The sequence below is a fragment of the Accipiter gentilis genome, chromosome 26, assembly GCF_929443795.1.
Source record: "Accipiter gentilis chromosome 26, bAccGen1.1, whole genome shotgun sequence".
In the NCBI taxonomy this organism is placed as follows: domain Eukaryota; kingdom Metazoa; phylum Chordata; class Aves; order Accipitriformes; family Accipitridae; genus Astur; species Astur gentilis.
The window spans coordinates 2658837-2675278 of record NC_064905.1 but is presented as its reverse complement, the minus strand read 5'-3'; the positions used below and the strand labels follow the sequence as shown (position 1 = coordinate 2675278).

Sequence of the window (16442 nt, the reverse complement as noted above, 5' to 3'; positions counted from 1 at the left end):
CATGAAGCCTTGACTTACAAGCCTGCCTGCATTCTTTTTTTTGAGGACATGCATTGCTGAAAGTCTGTATATCAAAGTGAGACAACTTTGTCCAGCATCTCACAGGAGCTACCTGCAGTCCTGCAGCTTCATGCCTTGCTAGGTGGTAGGAGAAACAGGCTAGTCTATGGTGGGTTAAGATGAAGGAACAAAAGTCCTCCATCATTACCACTAAGTATTATTTAAAAAAAAAATAAAAATAAATTTAAGATGTCTTTCATAGTGGAAATGGAGAAGTACTGCTGTGAAATGCTTGGAATAGTTGCCTGTTCCTCCATTTGCCTAGCAGAGTGCTGGGGGAAGTTTTCTTTGCCTTCTTGCTAAACACAGAGCTTGCCAGTGGTAAATTAACGAAAGATTTTGTTTATCTCGACTCAAAAACCTGGATCCTTGCTTGTAACTCTGGCTTCTGAGTTCCGTTTCCAAGAAGTACTTGCTTTGGGAGCCTGCGAAAGCTGTTTTGTAACAGCATTTTGCATTAAAGACGTCTGAGAAGAGAGCTTAACCATAGGAGAGTTTCTGATCATACAAGCTGTAGGTGTTCAGAAAGCAACAGTGAAAATGCCCCAGTACAGCTCTTGAAAGGAAAGAGTGTTGCTCCAGCCTTTTGATGTGACAGTCTGCTGTCACTTGCAGCTGTTACCAGTTATATGTTGACTTTCTGGTTCTTTAAAGCCTCTGTGAAGTTCATCTAGAGACTTCTAACCAAATTGCAGTCAGGCTGAGAGTGTTAGAAAATAATTATGGATTAGAATTTCCATCAGGTTTGGTGTTTGCTTCTGCCAACAAAAGCTGGAGCCTATTGCCCTTCAGACGGATCATCTTCTGGGAAGTGGGTTGCAGGAGCAGGGTAGACCTGCACTTCCCTGGTGTGGACGTACTGGACCTGTTCTCCCATCTGTAGGGCAGGGCTTGCTCTGAGCCAGTGCTGGTTGCCTTTCTGCTCTGCTGCCCATCCTCCTCAGAAACACTGCCAGGCAGTGGCTCTGCCTGTCCTTTCTATGCTCCCTCTATCTATACTTACCTTAGCACAGACAGCATGTTTGACAAAGCTCACCGTCCCCTGCACAGTCAAGTGAGTGTTGGCCATTAAACAGACTCCAGATAATTCTTGGATTAAATCACATTTTTTTATAAAAATAAATTGGCTCTTCTCACATTAACATCTTGTTTTAATAATTGCTGTTCCATATCCTTACATTCCAATTTTGAAATGCTTGAAAAGCAATTTTCTGCTTATAGATTTCTGATGAGGCAGATGGTTACATATGCTGATCACACCTACTGACATAGACAAAATACCATATCATAAGGAATCCCATGTAGAGGTTCCAAATAGCATGAAAACTTTTGTTTAAAAGTTGCAACATCTTAGAGAAACAAAAAAAACCCCTCCAATCCACCCCCTCAAATCATCCGAACCCAAATGTGACGGGCAGACTTTCTCTCCTCCTTCAGTCCCCAATTACTGCCAGTTCCCTGGTGGCTGTTGGAGAAGGAGATAACTTCATTTTTCTTGCAGTAAAGACTTAACATTGAACAATTGTCCCTTTTTTTTCTTCTCTTTGAAAGACTGTCAGATTTTTTTGAATGTGCTAACTAGCAGATCTATCTCCAGACTGTTTAATTACAGGTGCTTGAAGCATTTTATTGGCATTGAGTAGAAATCCTTACATTAAAAACTTAACACTTGGGTTGCAGTTTTGCATCATGCAGGCTTGCTGTGAAGAAGAGCCAGCACAGGATAGGAGAGGTCATCAAAGAAACAGTATTAGAAACTCAAGCAGTTACTGATGCATAAAAAGAAGCAAAGATAGGAGAAAGGGATTCAGTTCTGTAGAATGAGATATGTTAGTGTGTAAGGACTGTATGTTTTCATCACAGGCGTAGTATGATCTGTGGAGTGCAGTAGCTGAACAGTGTCCAGAAGAGTCCTAGAGCCCCTGAAACCCTCAAAGCTTCAGCACTTGAAGTCAGTGAAATGCAAAATGAAGCAACACAAATGGACATCAAAACAAACAGCACCAAAATTCTTGCAGCTTCTACATTAACTGGTACTGTAATATCAGTCCTCAGCTACAAATGAAAATGCTTTTTCCATATATGGGGAAGTTGATAGCATAATTATCTGTACACAATATGCACATAGTAAATACTTTGACAGTAGTATATGCTAAACTGGAAAAGGTCATGTTATTCCAGCAAAAGTGCGTATCTGTGGGTCATTATAGCTCTGTAACAACAAGAGAAATATCTCTGCAGAGATGCCTGCAGTCACTCTGCGTAACTTGCAGGAAAGGAATGTGCTCAAAGTACCTTTTATACATTGGAACAAAGTATTGGAAATCAAAGCAAACCTTTCCTTCTTCTTTTGGTGCATCAGCATCTGTACACTTGCTGGTCACTGCCATTATAGCTAGTGAAAGTGCAAAACAATCTCCTGTATGTTTTGCTCCTGGGCATTTCAGCTCATCAGAGTTTGCAGAGTGATTTTTGCCATATTGAAGTATGTGGAGAGCTAGCACACATAGACATGTGATGCAAACCTGGGGTTGGAGGTTACTGGAAGTGACTTAAATGTCTGCTTATGAACTTTTTTCCACTCGGAGCAGAACGCAATCAGGAGCAGGGAAGGAGACATGAGTAGGGTGAACACTGGAGGTAACTTTGGCATCTGGCATATGTAACATTAAATTATGAGCAGCTTCTTACAAACTGCCAGTAAGCAAGCTATGGTTTCTTTAATACAGAAAAATATGAGCATTAAAATTCACCTGGGCAAGGGGAGAGTCCTGGCTGGGCTCAGCTAGTGTAGCAGCTTTGGTGGGAAAGTCATGAATTCATTTGTTGATCATTTGGAAGGCTGTGATCCGTGAATCATGCTTTTGCTTCTCCCCTGCAACTAGCCCTCAGTATCACCAGAGGACTCTGTGAGGTACAAATAAAATAGAGCAAATGAGGGGCACTGTGTGGTGCAATTACCAGTTTTGGCAGGTTGAATAAGAGACTTCTTCCATTCAGCCTTGTGCTGAGGTTGCTCCAAAAGGCAAAGCTGGGATCGCTGCTTCTGCCCTTGCTTGTTCTTGGATCTTCTTCCCAAAGCAAACTGGATCCTGTGGTGTGCTTGACGAGCTCCCTTTCACATACTCCAGAATAAAACTGATTTTCGGATCCCAGCTGGGGCTTGGTTTGTGCGTGTCCCTTTTTCCTCTGTCCCTGAGGTGATAGCTGATGGGTATGTGCTTGTTTTATTAGCCAGCACCCCCCCCCCCCTTTTTTTTTTTTTTTTTTTTTTTTTTTTTAAACAAATGCAAACTTTCCTGGATTTGGAGGCCATGGAGCTACTTTCCAACTCATTACTCAAATGCCACAGGAAAGCTGGTAAATCAAGATCTTTAAAAACAAAAAACAAGTGAGTACTAAGAAAAGGTGTGTAGTGAGGAGAAAGGAGAGGAAGGAGAGGGGAGAGGACTGGGTGTTTGCTTTAGAGCCTTTGAAATTGAAAAACTCCTTGTTGTGTCACGATAGCATCCTAAAACCAATACTACAGGAAAAAGGGCAAGGCTAAACCAGCTGCAGAAAGAACGGTCTTCTGTAAAGAGAAAAGAGTCCCTATCAAAAAGACTGAGGCAAAAATTAAAAAGTGCTTATAGCCATTGAGAGGGAGACTTATGTGGCTTACAGAAATTGTGTGCACTGAGACTATATTAAGATACAACACATAGGGATTGCAATGCAAAATAAATAGGTGATAGTTTTCTTCCCCCAAGTGAAGTTTCTTCCTTTGGCTATGCCAGCCGACTGTTCTTTGTAGGAACACCACTGTGTATAAAAACTTTCCTCTAGCCTTTATATCAGTCTTTCAGATCGGGTGCTATAAAGATGAGGCTAGAAGCCATCCTAAATTAAGCCTAAAAAAAATTAATTCTGGCTGACCCAATGGCTTTAGCTTACACACAAGTATATCTAAGGTAAGGGTGTTTTCTGTCCTGGAATAGCTGTGCTTTTTAAAAGAGCTTCTGGGCAAAGCAGCCGCAGTCTTGTAATCCAGGGAGAAGTTGCTCTTCAGGGAGCCTTGGGGAATCCTGCCCTGCAAGGATATAAATATATAAATTCAGTCTGACACCTTTAGTTTCAGTTGGGGGGGGGGGGGGTTGAAGCGGGTTCTTCCCATGAAAGACATGAGAAGAGGATTTTGAGGTATGGATTGAGAAATCAATTGCAAGTCTTTTGAATCCTAAACCTCCCCAATCTCGAAGCGTTCATTGCCAAGTCCTGGCTGCTGCCGGAGGAAGCTGCGAGGTAGAGGAGAGCAACTCCAAGTAACTTGCTGGAACCACGTTATCGAGCATTGGGCTGTCTGACTTGAACATTGCAATTGCTACATGAAACAAAGCACCGATAAAAATAGTGTGTTTTCTTGCCATGCTTCATTTCCTTCTGGATAGTCTCAAAATGTCCCTGTTTGATTCTTTTCTTTGTACGACTTCAGTGAGTCATTGTGATCACAGTGCTCTGGCAGCATTTTGAAAAGCTCTGAAATACAGAATATTTCCTTGAAATTGCTAAATGTTTTACATGGAAGCAGTTACATTTCAGGTAGTCTGGACATGTTCTTCCTATTTTTTGAAATATATATATACACATCTCTTTCCTGTAAGAGTTACTCATATTTTAAATTAATTGCCCAATGCTTCATTTCTTTTGGAGAAGCAGTAGAGTACTTTAATCAGTCCCTTCCCCCTCCCCCACAAGTGTTCTTTTTTAGATAATAAAGGAATCATAGTCTGGCTACATACACAGATTATTTAAGATCCAGCATCCCTGTCCTTTTCCCGTGTCTATCTAAGCATCTGTTGGGGGAAAAAAATCAGTCACTCTGTACCGGATACCAGGCATTATGTAAGAGCATATTTATTTGAATAGATAATTTGCAGGGTTTTGACAGTAATCCCTGGAGCATTACCTCAAGCAGACGTGTGAGATGGGTCCAGGATAACTTGCCCACATAAATGCTCAGCTGTGCATAGAGTGAAGGGTTTTATCACCCGTGCTAAAACTGAATATTGTGACCACTTTGCACGTGGAGATAGAGTATGTGCTACAAAAAAGGACTATTGAGCTGTATCTGCTGTCTTGAATTTCTTCCTATGCACACACGTACCTGTGTGGGTTTCCCAAGTTGTAATTTTGTCTTTAGCTCCACAGTGACACTTGATAGCCTTTGATTTCCCCACAAGGTTGTCCTCATCTCTAGCACTACTGGCCGCTTTCCAAATGAAAGACACATCTGCTTGTAAGGGAGATCTTACATGCTACTCTTGCTTGGCCATTTTTTAAAAATACGTTTGCCTTGGCCATGTGTTTTTGCTGTTGTAATGTATTAAAAAAATCTCCTTTTTTTCAGTTGGACAAGCTGCCTGTTGGGAGGATGATGGTGCAGCTTGTGCCTCCTGCATTTGGATTTGGTGATGATGCCCGTTTTGAGTTTCTTGAGCACTTGCAGAGCCCTGTGTGACAGCTTTTCCATCACATGTGAAGAGTTGCTTAATGTGGGCATCTGGGGCTGGACATGTGCTGTTGACAAAGATTAATTGTTCAGACAGATGCTGCTGTCCAGACATATATCACGCAGGTACACAGGCCATATGTTCCTTCAACGTTAATGCTGACCTGTCTCAGTGCTTAAAGGGTGTTTTTCATACCTGATATTAGCCAAGGCAGCTAGAAGAGAGCAGGAGAAAATGGCCTGACCCTTGGTATCACCATCTTCTGTGTCTCGGTAGTTACAGTTACTAGCAGGATAAAAGCTGAGAACAAATTTCTGGAGCATTTTCTGGTTCACCCTTTTTGTTTCCAGGACACTTGTTATTTGGATTCATCTTCATAAAACTTTGGATATCTAGATTTTGATTGATAGGTGGATGATTCATTACGTTAATCAGACTAGGGCAATAAATGGTCGTGGCTAGACTTCAGAAGCAGAGCTTTTGAGCAGAGGGCAGGCTTCCTTTTCCAAAACCTCTATTTCTGTTTGATTTTAAATTTTTAAACATGACTTTTTTGGGTGTTGCAAGACTTTTTGGGGGCCTTTCAGGACTTGAGAACCATGATCTTAACAGGCACCGCGAGTGAGGGTAGCAGAGCAGCGTGGACCATGGCTGGCAGCAGGTCTATCTCTGAAGAGACATCTTGATTACTGCAGCTGCCTACACAGACGGTGTGACTTCTGTGGCTGGTTTAAGGAAGGGGAAGCAGCAGAGGACCCCACATTCTTTGTGAAGGATGGGGATACTCTCGTTATTGCCATAGTTCAAAGGCATGTTTCATCCCCACAGGTCTCCTCAACAGATTGCCTCTTATGCCAAATTGTTTCTTGCATTTTTTTGTGTTATCAAACCCATCGAACTCATTTTGCTTTGTGACCCAGACTTGCAGCCTCCATCTCCAGAGGCAGGATGGTAGCATGGAGAGCAGTATAGCTTTTCTGTGGATTTTCCTTAGTCACTGCTAACTTCTAGCATCTCTTGGGTGAATCAGCCTCCTTCTCCTGCCTGATTCATTCAGTGCCATTGTGATATGTTTGACATCACCATCATTTCCATGTTCAGTGACTTTTTTTTTTTTTTTAAATGCTTTGTGACGCTTTTAAATGAAGCAAGTAGAGAAAGTAGATTTTGGAAAACCAGGAACATATGGTACTTGCATGTTTTGTTCGGCAACTTTGTGAAATTAATATGGTCCTAAAGTAGAGAAGAAAAACTATACATTGAACTTGTAAGTTAATTAGCTCTAACTCTCAGGTGCTTGAAAACAAAGTTAGGATTGTCTCGTTGGTCTGACTGCAGATGGTTTCTCATGCCTGGCATGCTTCCAGGTCATTCTGCTGGAGCAAAGTGCAGCAAGAACACGAGCAGGCTTTTGAGGTTGCTTCCCACCCCACCCCCACCCCCCCCTAGAAGCTTTTTTGGTCATTTAACTGACTGATTAGTTGGCACAGCATAAACTTAGTTACCCAGCAGTACGTGTAGCATTTCTTCTGCTTAGAAAAACAAGGATCTGAAGTAAATTAGTCTTAAGGTTTGAAGAAAATTGGTAGGGGGGTGTTCAGGAGGAGCATCAAATAGTATCCTCTCATCCTGTTCCCTGGCTAATCTGCCTCTTCTACAGCTGCAATAGAAATCTCAAGGTACTATAACAATTACTGGCAAAGTACAGAGTAAAGCTTTAAGGAAAAGCAGATCAATACAAAATTTATCTTTAATTTTGTATTTGCATATTGTTTCTATGTTAGACTGTGTAAGATTAATCCTTTTTTTACCTTTTTTCTCAGGTTCTGGCAAGTAGCTTAGGAAATGCAGCCTCCAGTGTACTAAATGTCATCCTATCTAAAATACTTAGCAACACAACCTGCACTGAGAAAGCAACACCTTTTTAACATGAGCTGTTAAAGAAAGGTGAAGCTAGCTCTTGTGAATACTTGCCAAGTGTTTTTGCTTGTAATAACTAACCATAATAAATGTGGAAGCAGGTATGAGTTGGATGTGAGAGCAACAGAATAAAACACTTTTGTGTTTAAACATCAAGTTCCTGAAAACTTATTAAACTTGCTTTGTTTGCTGTTGAACTCATTGGATAAACATATGGAAACTAATTGTTTCATTAAGGGTATGTTTTAAAAATCCAGAGGTATTTTACAGGTCATTAATGCTGCACTGGCTCTGGCTGCTAAACCCCAAAGCAAGCTGGCTCAAGAAAACATGGATCTCTTCAAAGAGCAGTGGGAGAAGCAAGTCCGCGTGCTGACTGATGCTGTTGATGACATCACTTCCATTGATGACTTCCTGGCTGTATCAGGTAATCAGGGGTTTGATTTCAGAAATAATCATTCTCATAACTGAGCTTATTCGTGGAAACAAGTGGTTTCTATACATGCTCTGGAGTCTTCTTGGGTTTTTGGAAGGGATGGTGTTGGTACACTTCACCTGGCAAGCATCATCTTCTGCCGAGTGAGGTGTGAAAATAGAGCAGGAGATCTTGGCATGAGGAGAAGAGGTATTTTTATAGTGTGAAAACAGCAATAGTTTAGTTCAGCAGGTACTCTAGAAACCTGTCACTGCACTTAAGGCGTGTGCATGCATGGATGTATATATTTACATGTCAGTAGACAGATCAGCTTAAACAAAGTGAAAGACACTTTACGTCTCAAGATTTTGAATTGCTAGCTGAACTACTACTAGCTACTGTAGACAAACCTCACGGGTAACATTGGCGGAAACAGAATATGTTTATGTTCAAGTTATGAACTAACAAAAAAGATGATCATTCAGTTCACCTTAGACTCTTCTTATGTAAACAAAAATGAACATCAAATTGTGGTCATACAAGTTAATTAAAATACAACTGTTCATATAGAGAATGTTCTGTGAATATTTTTAACCATGTCAGCTTTAGTAAAGTTTTTTTAAAGGATTAAATCATTATAATAGATTAATAATTCCATTTGGCAAAGTGCTTGCCAAGATAGTCCATATTATCAGCATCATTGATGAAGACCCACTATTAGCTGCAGTGACCTAGAAATAAGGGAGGGGCATTTTTATTTTAACGTCCTCTAATTCTGCTCTGGTCAGAGAACATGGTGATATAACCATGTGAATTTTGTCTGCAATAGCGTTCGCAAATTATCGCTACAAAACTGAGGGTCTAATTTTCCTGGTGCAAACAGGCTTGGTCATCTCAAATGGCCTAAAAACTCTAGTTGTAAAGAGAGATTTCGCAGGAGAATGTATGGATTCAGAAGTACCAGGTGAACATAACTAGAAAATGTAGATGAAAAATTAAGGTCCTGAATTAAAAGACCATCTCTTTCTTTTTTGTTTTTTTCTTTCTAAATTGGAAAAAAAGAAAAAAACACCCCCAACAAAAAAAAAAAAAAAAAAAAAAAACAACCCTAAACCCCAAGTAGTGTTTCTATGATGAGTCACCTGTATTATCATACATGTTGTATTGTGGTTCCCTAGGTTCTGAATTAAAATTTTCTTTGCAGTGAGTTAGCATAAACTTACTAGGCAATTGAATGTCCTAGTTCTTTGTATCTGTCTGCATGCTCATCGTTGCAGCAGTAGCTGAAATTGCACAGCTGTGACAAGCCTATTTCTGGGGAAATATATTTAGAGAGAATTGTGTGCTGCAGTTCATGGCTCCACTTGCAGTTTGCCCATAAGTGTACAAAACATTTCAAAGAGAAAAAGCTGTTAGTCTGTGAAAATGTGGTCTGTATTAAGCTGCCTTACAGTATTTCACTTACAGGTGTGGCTCAAAATGGGTCAAGCCGCTGGAACTGAGTGGTCTGCATCCTTGTATAGGTCATTCAAGGAGATGGGTACTCTGCTTTTGAGGGGACAGGTTGTGGTGTTGGCCCACTGCTGAGTTGCTCTGAACAGTTTCAAGGGCTTGGCAATAAGCAGGGAACGCTTCTTTTCTGGGGCGGTGGCAGGCTGACTCAGGAGAGAGTTCACCTCTAGTGCGTGCTTGCCACCCAAAATGATGCCATGGAAATGCTGTAGTTTGAGACTACTTCAGATGCTTAAGTGCATTCAGCAATTATATGTATGTGCTGCGTTATCAAAGAGATGTTAGAAAAATATTAAAACAATAAATATTGGTTTTAATGTCATTTGTTTGAACTTTGATAAATGTTTTCCTTAGAAATGCTACAACTCCAATGTGTCTGCTAAGAGTCTAAACATCTCTTTGGATAAAATCGTGGTGGGTATGATTTACACCAGGCTCCAATTTGGGGCTATTAGGATGTTTGTATCAGTTACTAACTGTGAAGTAAGCAGAATTTAAGAGTTCTTGTGAGTCTTTGTGTGTGTGTGTATAAATATATATATAAAAAACCAAACCACATTCCTACATCATGAAGTATATGCTTCATTGTTCACCTTATGCTACATAATTGTATCAATTATCCACAAGTAAACACTTGATGAAAGAGGTGTTGGTTTTACATAATAGCAGAGTATCATAGAAGAAGGATATTTACATGCACAGTGTTGCAGATAAGCTTGCAGGTTACAACATTTTATGAAGGGCATAGCACTGGAAGGGCCCTGTTGAGTTAGGACAACGGTCTGGCGGTAGCAAATTGTCAGGGCGCAGGAGATTAATAGCAGAGGAGTCCTGTAGCCTAAAGATCTTTCCTATATGCTCCCAATCATGAGTGATTTGCAGCCCAGGGAGCTCTAGCATCAGAGGTGCTATCTACCGAACAGTCCTTGACAGATTTTTCTCATTTAAGCTTGTGTTAGTTGCTCTTTTGACCATTATAAACCGCTGGCATCTCCATCATCCTGTGCAAAATTCACAGTTTAACTGTGCTCTGGGTGAAGAGCCTCCTCACTTTTGCAGTGTCACCTATTTGCTTCATTTGATGCCCCTAGTTGTAGTAGAACATGGTGGAAAGGGCTTTTTCCCTACTTGCTTTCTTCATGCTGTTTGTAAATGTACAGATTTCTGTCATATGTTTAGTCAGTCATCTCTTGACTGCAGAGTCTTTGCCTGTTTCATTATTCCTCATTTCAGAGCTTTTCTGTACCTTCTGTAATTCTTATCCCTCTTGTCAATGTCTTCCCTAAGCACTCTGGGAATGTTTGTGTGCCCACTATATCTATTCTTTAGAGCAGTTGCTGATAGCACCATGTAATTGTCAAATTCAATGTTCTGAAATTACCTGGATCTCCTTTGAAACCCTCAAAAAAAAAAAATCATTCCATTTGCTGCCTTCTGTTCCTCTGCCGCTGACAGAGTTTTAAGCGAGAGACTGCCCATTGCGGTGGAGCTATTTCATCTTAAGAGCCTGAAGATGAATGTTGCCTGGGCCTGATGATTGTCCTTCTTCATTATGAGATGAATACTGTATTTACAAGTGTATGAACATTCAAGTATTTGTTCCATAACCATGTCTATTGACACTGCTGCTTGACCTGGTTCCTCCAGTGTCCCTTGTCAAGAGAAGGTCCAGCATGGAAATTGTTCTAAGACCTTCCATAGGGGACACAGCAGAGAAGCGGAGTTATATTTATGCATCTGTGGCTTTATCTCCTGACTGTTGCTCTTTTGGTTTTGATCTCCTGTAGCCCCCAGACTCCCTCGCAGGCTTCTTGGGGTATTTGGAAAAGGATTTCTTAATCCCTTTAATGGGGAGGTGGGTGGAGATGGAAGGTGTTTGGTGGGGGTGGATTGAGGATTGACAGTCGTGGGGGACTTATAATTCGGTTAGCTTTTCTCAGTTTTATGTATTTCCTTGTTTGCTCTAAAAATCATTTTTATTGGAAAAATGTCTTTGTTGCCAAACCACACCATTTTTTCACTATAGTTATTTTGGTAGGACAAGATCCCTTTGCCATTGCCTATGTTATATTCTATTGCTGTGAGATTTTTCTCCTGCTGAGCAACAGGAAGGGTGTTCGCTTTGATGCGGGATGGCGTTATCACGTCCCCGAAGGTGGTGGCGGTGAACCTGTGCATCAGCATTTCTGGGGCTCTCCACCCTGGCCTCAGCAGATGGCATTTTGTGCCAGACACTTGTGGTCCATATGCCTGTAGGACAGGTAGCACTGTGTCTATGTACATGCACAGAGAACAGTGTCAAATCTTATTTGTTATCATCCAACTGGAGAGTATAACCAGAGTGGAAGCACCTGACAGTCCCAGACTTCCCCGTGGCAGGGGTTATCTTTCCCTGGAAGTGTCTTTCTGGCTTCTTCGCATCTGCAAAAGACATTAAATGATCAGCAGGCATTTAAATATTCATCTTCATTTTGTCCATGCCTTTTATTAAAGTTTGTATAATCCAAAGAGGCTTTTAAATGGTCTGTGGCTTAATTTATTCGTTAAGGAATTCAAGCAATAAACAGTCTGTGTTTTGGCCTGACGCCAATGCTTTTTCTTTTTACTGTTACAGCTTGCAGGGTTGTCTGTCTCTTGCTTTAAATACCGAAACTCTGTGTGCTCCTTGCTGCAGCTCCTGTACCTTGGCTGCCTACTCAGTGACTTGTCAAATCACTAATGAACCTGCGCTTCTCTCTCTTAGGGCCACATTCTGCCCTCAGCTGAACTTGTTCAGGCTGTGTTGCCTCAGAGGTATTTCATAAGTGTATTTTTTGTCCAGGTTGCTTACAGAAGTCTTGCAATATTGCACCTGGCTCTGTTAATTTTATGTAAATTAAGTGTAACACTTCCAGCAGCAATCCTTTCAGCCAGTTTATACAAATCCTCTATCAGTCAACTCTATGTGCTTCTCATTTCTACAAACTCTTGCAAAATGGCTCTTTTACTACCTGCATAGGGAATAAAAGCCACTTCAGTGGCACGAGTTGGCAGTGTAGCATGATTAAGTCAATGGTAAGTAACGCTGGAAACTATTTTAAGTGACAGAGCAGAAATGTTTCCAAGTTGGTTTCTTACCAAGCAGCCCAAATGCTGATGTTGGATGGCAATATCAAAGCGTTGGTACTGCTATGTTAAAGAGGTGTCTAACAGAGTTTGGAAGACCTTTTGGGCAGGTTTCCCGAAATAAGGATCCCAACCTCGTTAGGCATCTTCAGAAATCTCTTAGGGGTTTTACTCATTTTGGGCTTGTTGGACTTGATAAACGGGGGAAAGTATCTCTGTATAAAAAAGACAATGTATATGCTAAAAGTAAATTACAAACGGAGGTCTTGGCTTTATTTTTTGTTTTCTTAAAAGGCAATGAGTACTCTGCCACTGGAACACTTTCTGCATAAATCACCACATATGTTGTGTCTTAAACTTGAATGGAGGACTAACAGTTTAATAGTCTCTGATGGTATGTGTGTGGTTGTAGGAAGACACTCTGCAGGAAGCTAGAAACATGCAACAAGTTCCCTAGTCTATTACAGCATTGAGTGGATTAGGTGTGGCGCTGGGGAAGGTGCCTCATTGCCCCACACACGTGGAATGATGGGGGAGTGGTTTGCAAATATTTGGAATAAGGGCTTTGGCAGTCCAGGGTAGGAATATGGAAGGAAACACGTTAGGGGAGAATTCAGCTAAACTCAGCTTTTCTGTTGGTAAAATCGAGTACAAACAGGGGCAAGAAGTGTGGATGCCAGTAGGTGGATGGACTGATGTGTTTTTTTGACACCTAGTTTGGAAGGGCAGCTGTTTGCTGGTTGTGTAGCAAGCTTAAAAATTAATGCTTTACAGCATCGCGCTGGAGGTTTTATAGAGCAGGTCACAAACTGAGAAATTGTAATGCTGATGACTGCAACAGAAAAGAAGATATTACTACCTAAATCCTTCTTCTTTTACCACCAGAGAATCATATTTTAGAAGATGTAAACAAATGTGTCATTGCTCTCCAAGAAAAAGATGTTGATGGTTTAGACCGCACAGCTGGTGCAATTCGAGGACGTGCTGCTAGAGTCATTCATGTTGTCACTTCTGAAATGGATAACTACGAACCTGGAGTCTACACTGAGAAGGTATTGGAAGCAACGAAGTTACTGTCCAACACAGGTAAGAGTCAGTTACTCCCAAGAGCCCTAAATTATATTGCTTACAAGTGCATGGGCAACCGGATACTAATGTACCTGTGAAATCTGTTAAATACTCTATTTACATACTATAATGAAAATTAGTGGGAGTTATTTGCAGAGCTGTCGCAAAATGACAAATGTAATTTTGCTGTGTTGACTGGCTTAAAACTCAGCAGTGCACAAGGTCTCCCTGAGTGTGCTTGCTGTCATTGACTGAGCTGTAGAAAGCTAAAATGCCGGGGAATGAGTCCCAAACAGTGAGTCAGGGCTTGAAAGTTATGCTGATCGTCTTGCAGTATTGTACCAGGCCCTGCAAGTGTACAGGATCCAGGAAGATTTCTGCCACATTGGCCCAGTAGAGTAAATTTTGAGTAATAGTTTAAGGTAAATTTTATAAAATGTCTTTATAAGTATTAAAGAAGCATTGTATGTTGTAGTCTCCCACACCTAAACAATAAATGGGGGTGTTTCCTGTGATCTAGCTGTTAACATCCATATAGGGTAAGAAATTATTCTGGTTGCCTCAATGAGTGTTGTGCCAACTGTTAGTTGTTGGTTTTGCTTTAATTACTTTGACAAGGATTCAAGGGTGACACTGAAGAAATGAACAGACTGTAAATGGTTCTGTGATGTTCTTCCTGGGGTGCAGTGACTCACTGAAGTACAGCAGTACAACCTGCCCTCTTCCAGTGCCTTGTTAAACTTGAACTTCATGGTAGTAATATTATCTTTTCCCCCAAAAAATGATGCACATCTTCAGGGAACATTAAACAAATGCTTAATATTTTATCCCATAGTTTCTAACTGCTTCCCCAGGTGTTTTCTCCTTGTCTGCTAGAAGGGCGTGATAAACTTTTCACGAAGGGGAAAACAAAAACAAATAGCAGCAGAGTAAACAGAAATTGGACTAAGATTTGAGCTACAGTATTGGTGTCCTTCTGTAACAAATGTTTTGAATTTAAATGGAACTTCTGCACAGCTTCCTGTGATAGTTAACAACAAGGCATCTTTTACAGGAGTCCATGGCAGAAAGTGGCATTGGGGTGGGGACTGACTGTTATTTTATGTTCTTAATTCAGTTATGCCGCGGTTTACTGAGCAAGTAGAAGCTGCTGTGGAAGCACTGAGTTCAGACCCTGCTCAGCCAATGGATGAAAATGAATTTATCGATGCTTCACGACTGGTGTACGATGGAATACGAGATATCAGGAAAGCTGTACTGATGATTCGGGTGAGCATAACTTAAATAGGTTTCTGCTTTTCTGCTTGCTTTCTCCCACCTTTACTGAACTGACAGGCATCAGTTCTGCTGAGAGCAGACAGTGTAAGGTTTTCGTTTAGCTCATATTACCCTTCTGAGTCTTAAAAACTGCTAATTGCTCTGTGGAGTACTTCAGAAGTACGTTTTGATTCAAATTCATTAAACAGATCTGAGCATCAATGATAGCCAGAGTTGTGATGCTAAATACCCTTCACGCATCTTTTGTAATATCATATTAATGCCTTGCTTGTTAATGTGCTAAAATCAGTGACCTTTAATTTAACAGCAGCAAGTGGATTCATAACTATAGATGCTTTTTGACAGTTTGAGAGCTTAGAAATAAAACCTGATGGCTCTTTATTAAGTAAATTTTGAGAATTAATACTAGTTAGTCAAAAACAGGTTTAGATGAGTTCAGTCTGTAGTTCCTAGAGCATGTAACTCATTAATTGGCTAATATCAGTAAACAAGGACCAGTTCATAGAGGCTTTGTCTCTTCTGTGCTTACGTGTTTCAGGTGCAGTGAGTGTGACGTGGAAGCCCTAATTTCTGATAGGTCAGGCAGCATTAGACTGGTAGGAGATGTGCAGAGAAGACGAGGAAGGGCTCCTGCAGTTGATTGAAGGGATGCAGAAAAGAAAGTTCTGGTTGAGGCTGACCTATGGGCATATTTCTTGAACCTTAGCATGGTAAAAATGTGCAGGAGCCAGACACAGCAAAAACAAATGTAGGGGTTTTATGCCTTTTTTTTTGGTTTTTTTTTTTTTTTTTTTTCCCCCCTTGTACTCCTCTGGCTCAAACATAAATGGTTTGTAGAGAAACTGTCTTCATCTTTCAGAATGGTAACCATGGCAGATGCATTTTGGTGATAAGTAAATTAAGGATGTACAGCCCCAGAATATATGTGATTATAGTAACCTTTGCAATGGTTACTAATATATTATCTTCCATGTTTGCTGCTTAAGACAAAGAATCAGATGGAAAATCAGAAGAAAAGCTGACAACCACCTATGTGCTCACCATATAATTTTTTCAAACTTAAGCTTGGAATTTATAGACAACCAATGTTAGATGAAGATATCAATGCTCCCCTGCTATGCAGACAAACTAATGTGAATCACCCCCTGCTAAAGTCCTTGTTATTCAGGACATGAAGGCATGACTGCCAATTCCACGTCGTCAGTAATTAGCTGAGCTGACGATGCCAGGAATCCTGACGTTTCCCCTTGTGCCGCATCTCTGATGTCAGGGTGCCACGGCTTTATTGCAGCTGCCAGTAGCTAACGGCAGCTCACTGGTGACACATCAGTGACCTATAAAAAAGTTTAAAATATTTATATTTGTTGTCCAGAGGGCTGTAAGGTGTATAATGTGTTTAGGATAAGAGAGCCACACAAATGGAGATAGCAAGCTGCCACTTCTCCAGGGCTTTGTCTCAAACTGGACCGCAGGAGTAACCACGCTCGCAGGGGGTTGCTGCTAAGCTTGGCTGGGGCAAACACACTTACGCACTTAAAACTTTGTTTGGTGGCACTACTTGTTCTTTACAGGAACCAGAAGGAAGTGTCACTGAA

At 40.9% G+C, this 16442-nt stretch overlaps 2 protein-coding genes across 3 annotated transcripts in view; both read left to right on the top strand.

Moving 5' to 3' along the window:
- The window catches only part of MATR3 (matrin 3), a 1017354-nt gene that overhangs the window by 828902 nt on the left and 172010 nt on the right, over positions 1 to 16442 (top strand). The gene's annotated exons all lie outside the window — the stretch shown is intronic.
- Positions 1 to 16442, top strand: part of CTNNA1 (catenin alpha 1) — a 121513-nt gene that overhangs the window by 89782 nt on the left and 15289 nt on the right. For both annotated transcript variants that reach the window (XM_049829435.1, XM_049829433.1), the window contains exons 11-13: positions 7740 to 7896; positions 13387 to 13587; positions 14687 to 14838. In XM_049829435.1, coding sequence (XP_049685392.1) covers positions 7740 to 7896; positions 13387 to 13587; positions 14687 to 14838 — 510 coding nt within the window. The remainder of the gene's footprint in view (positions 1 to 7739; positions 7897 to 13386; positions 13588 to 14686; positions 14839 to 16442) is intronic.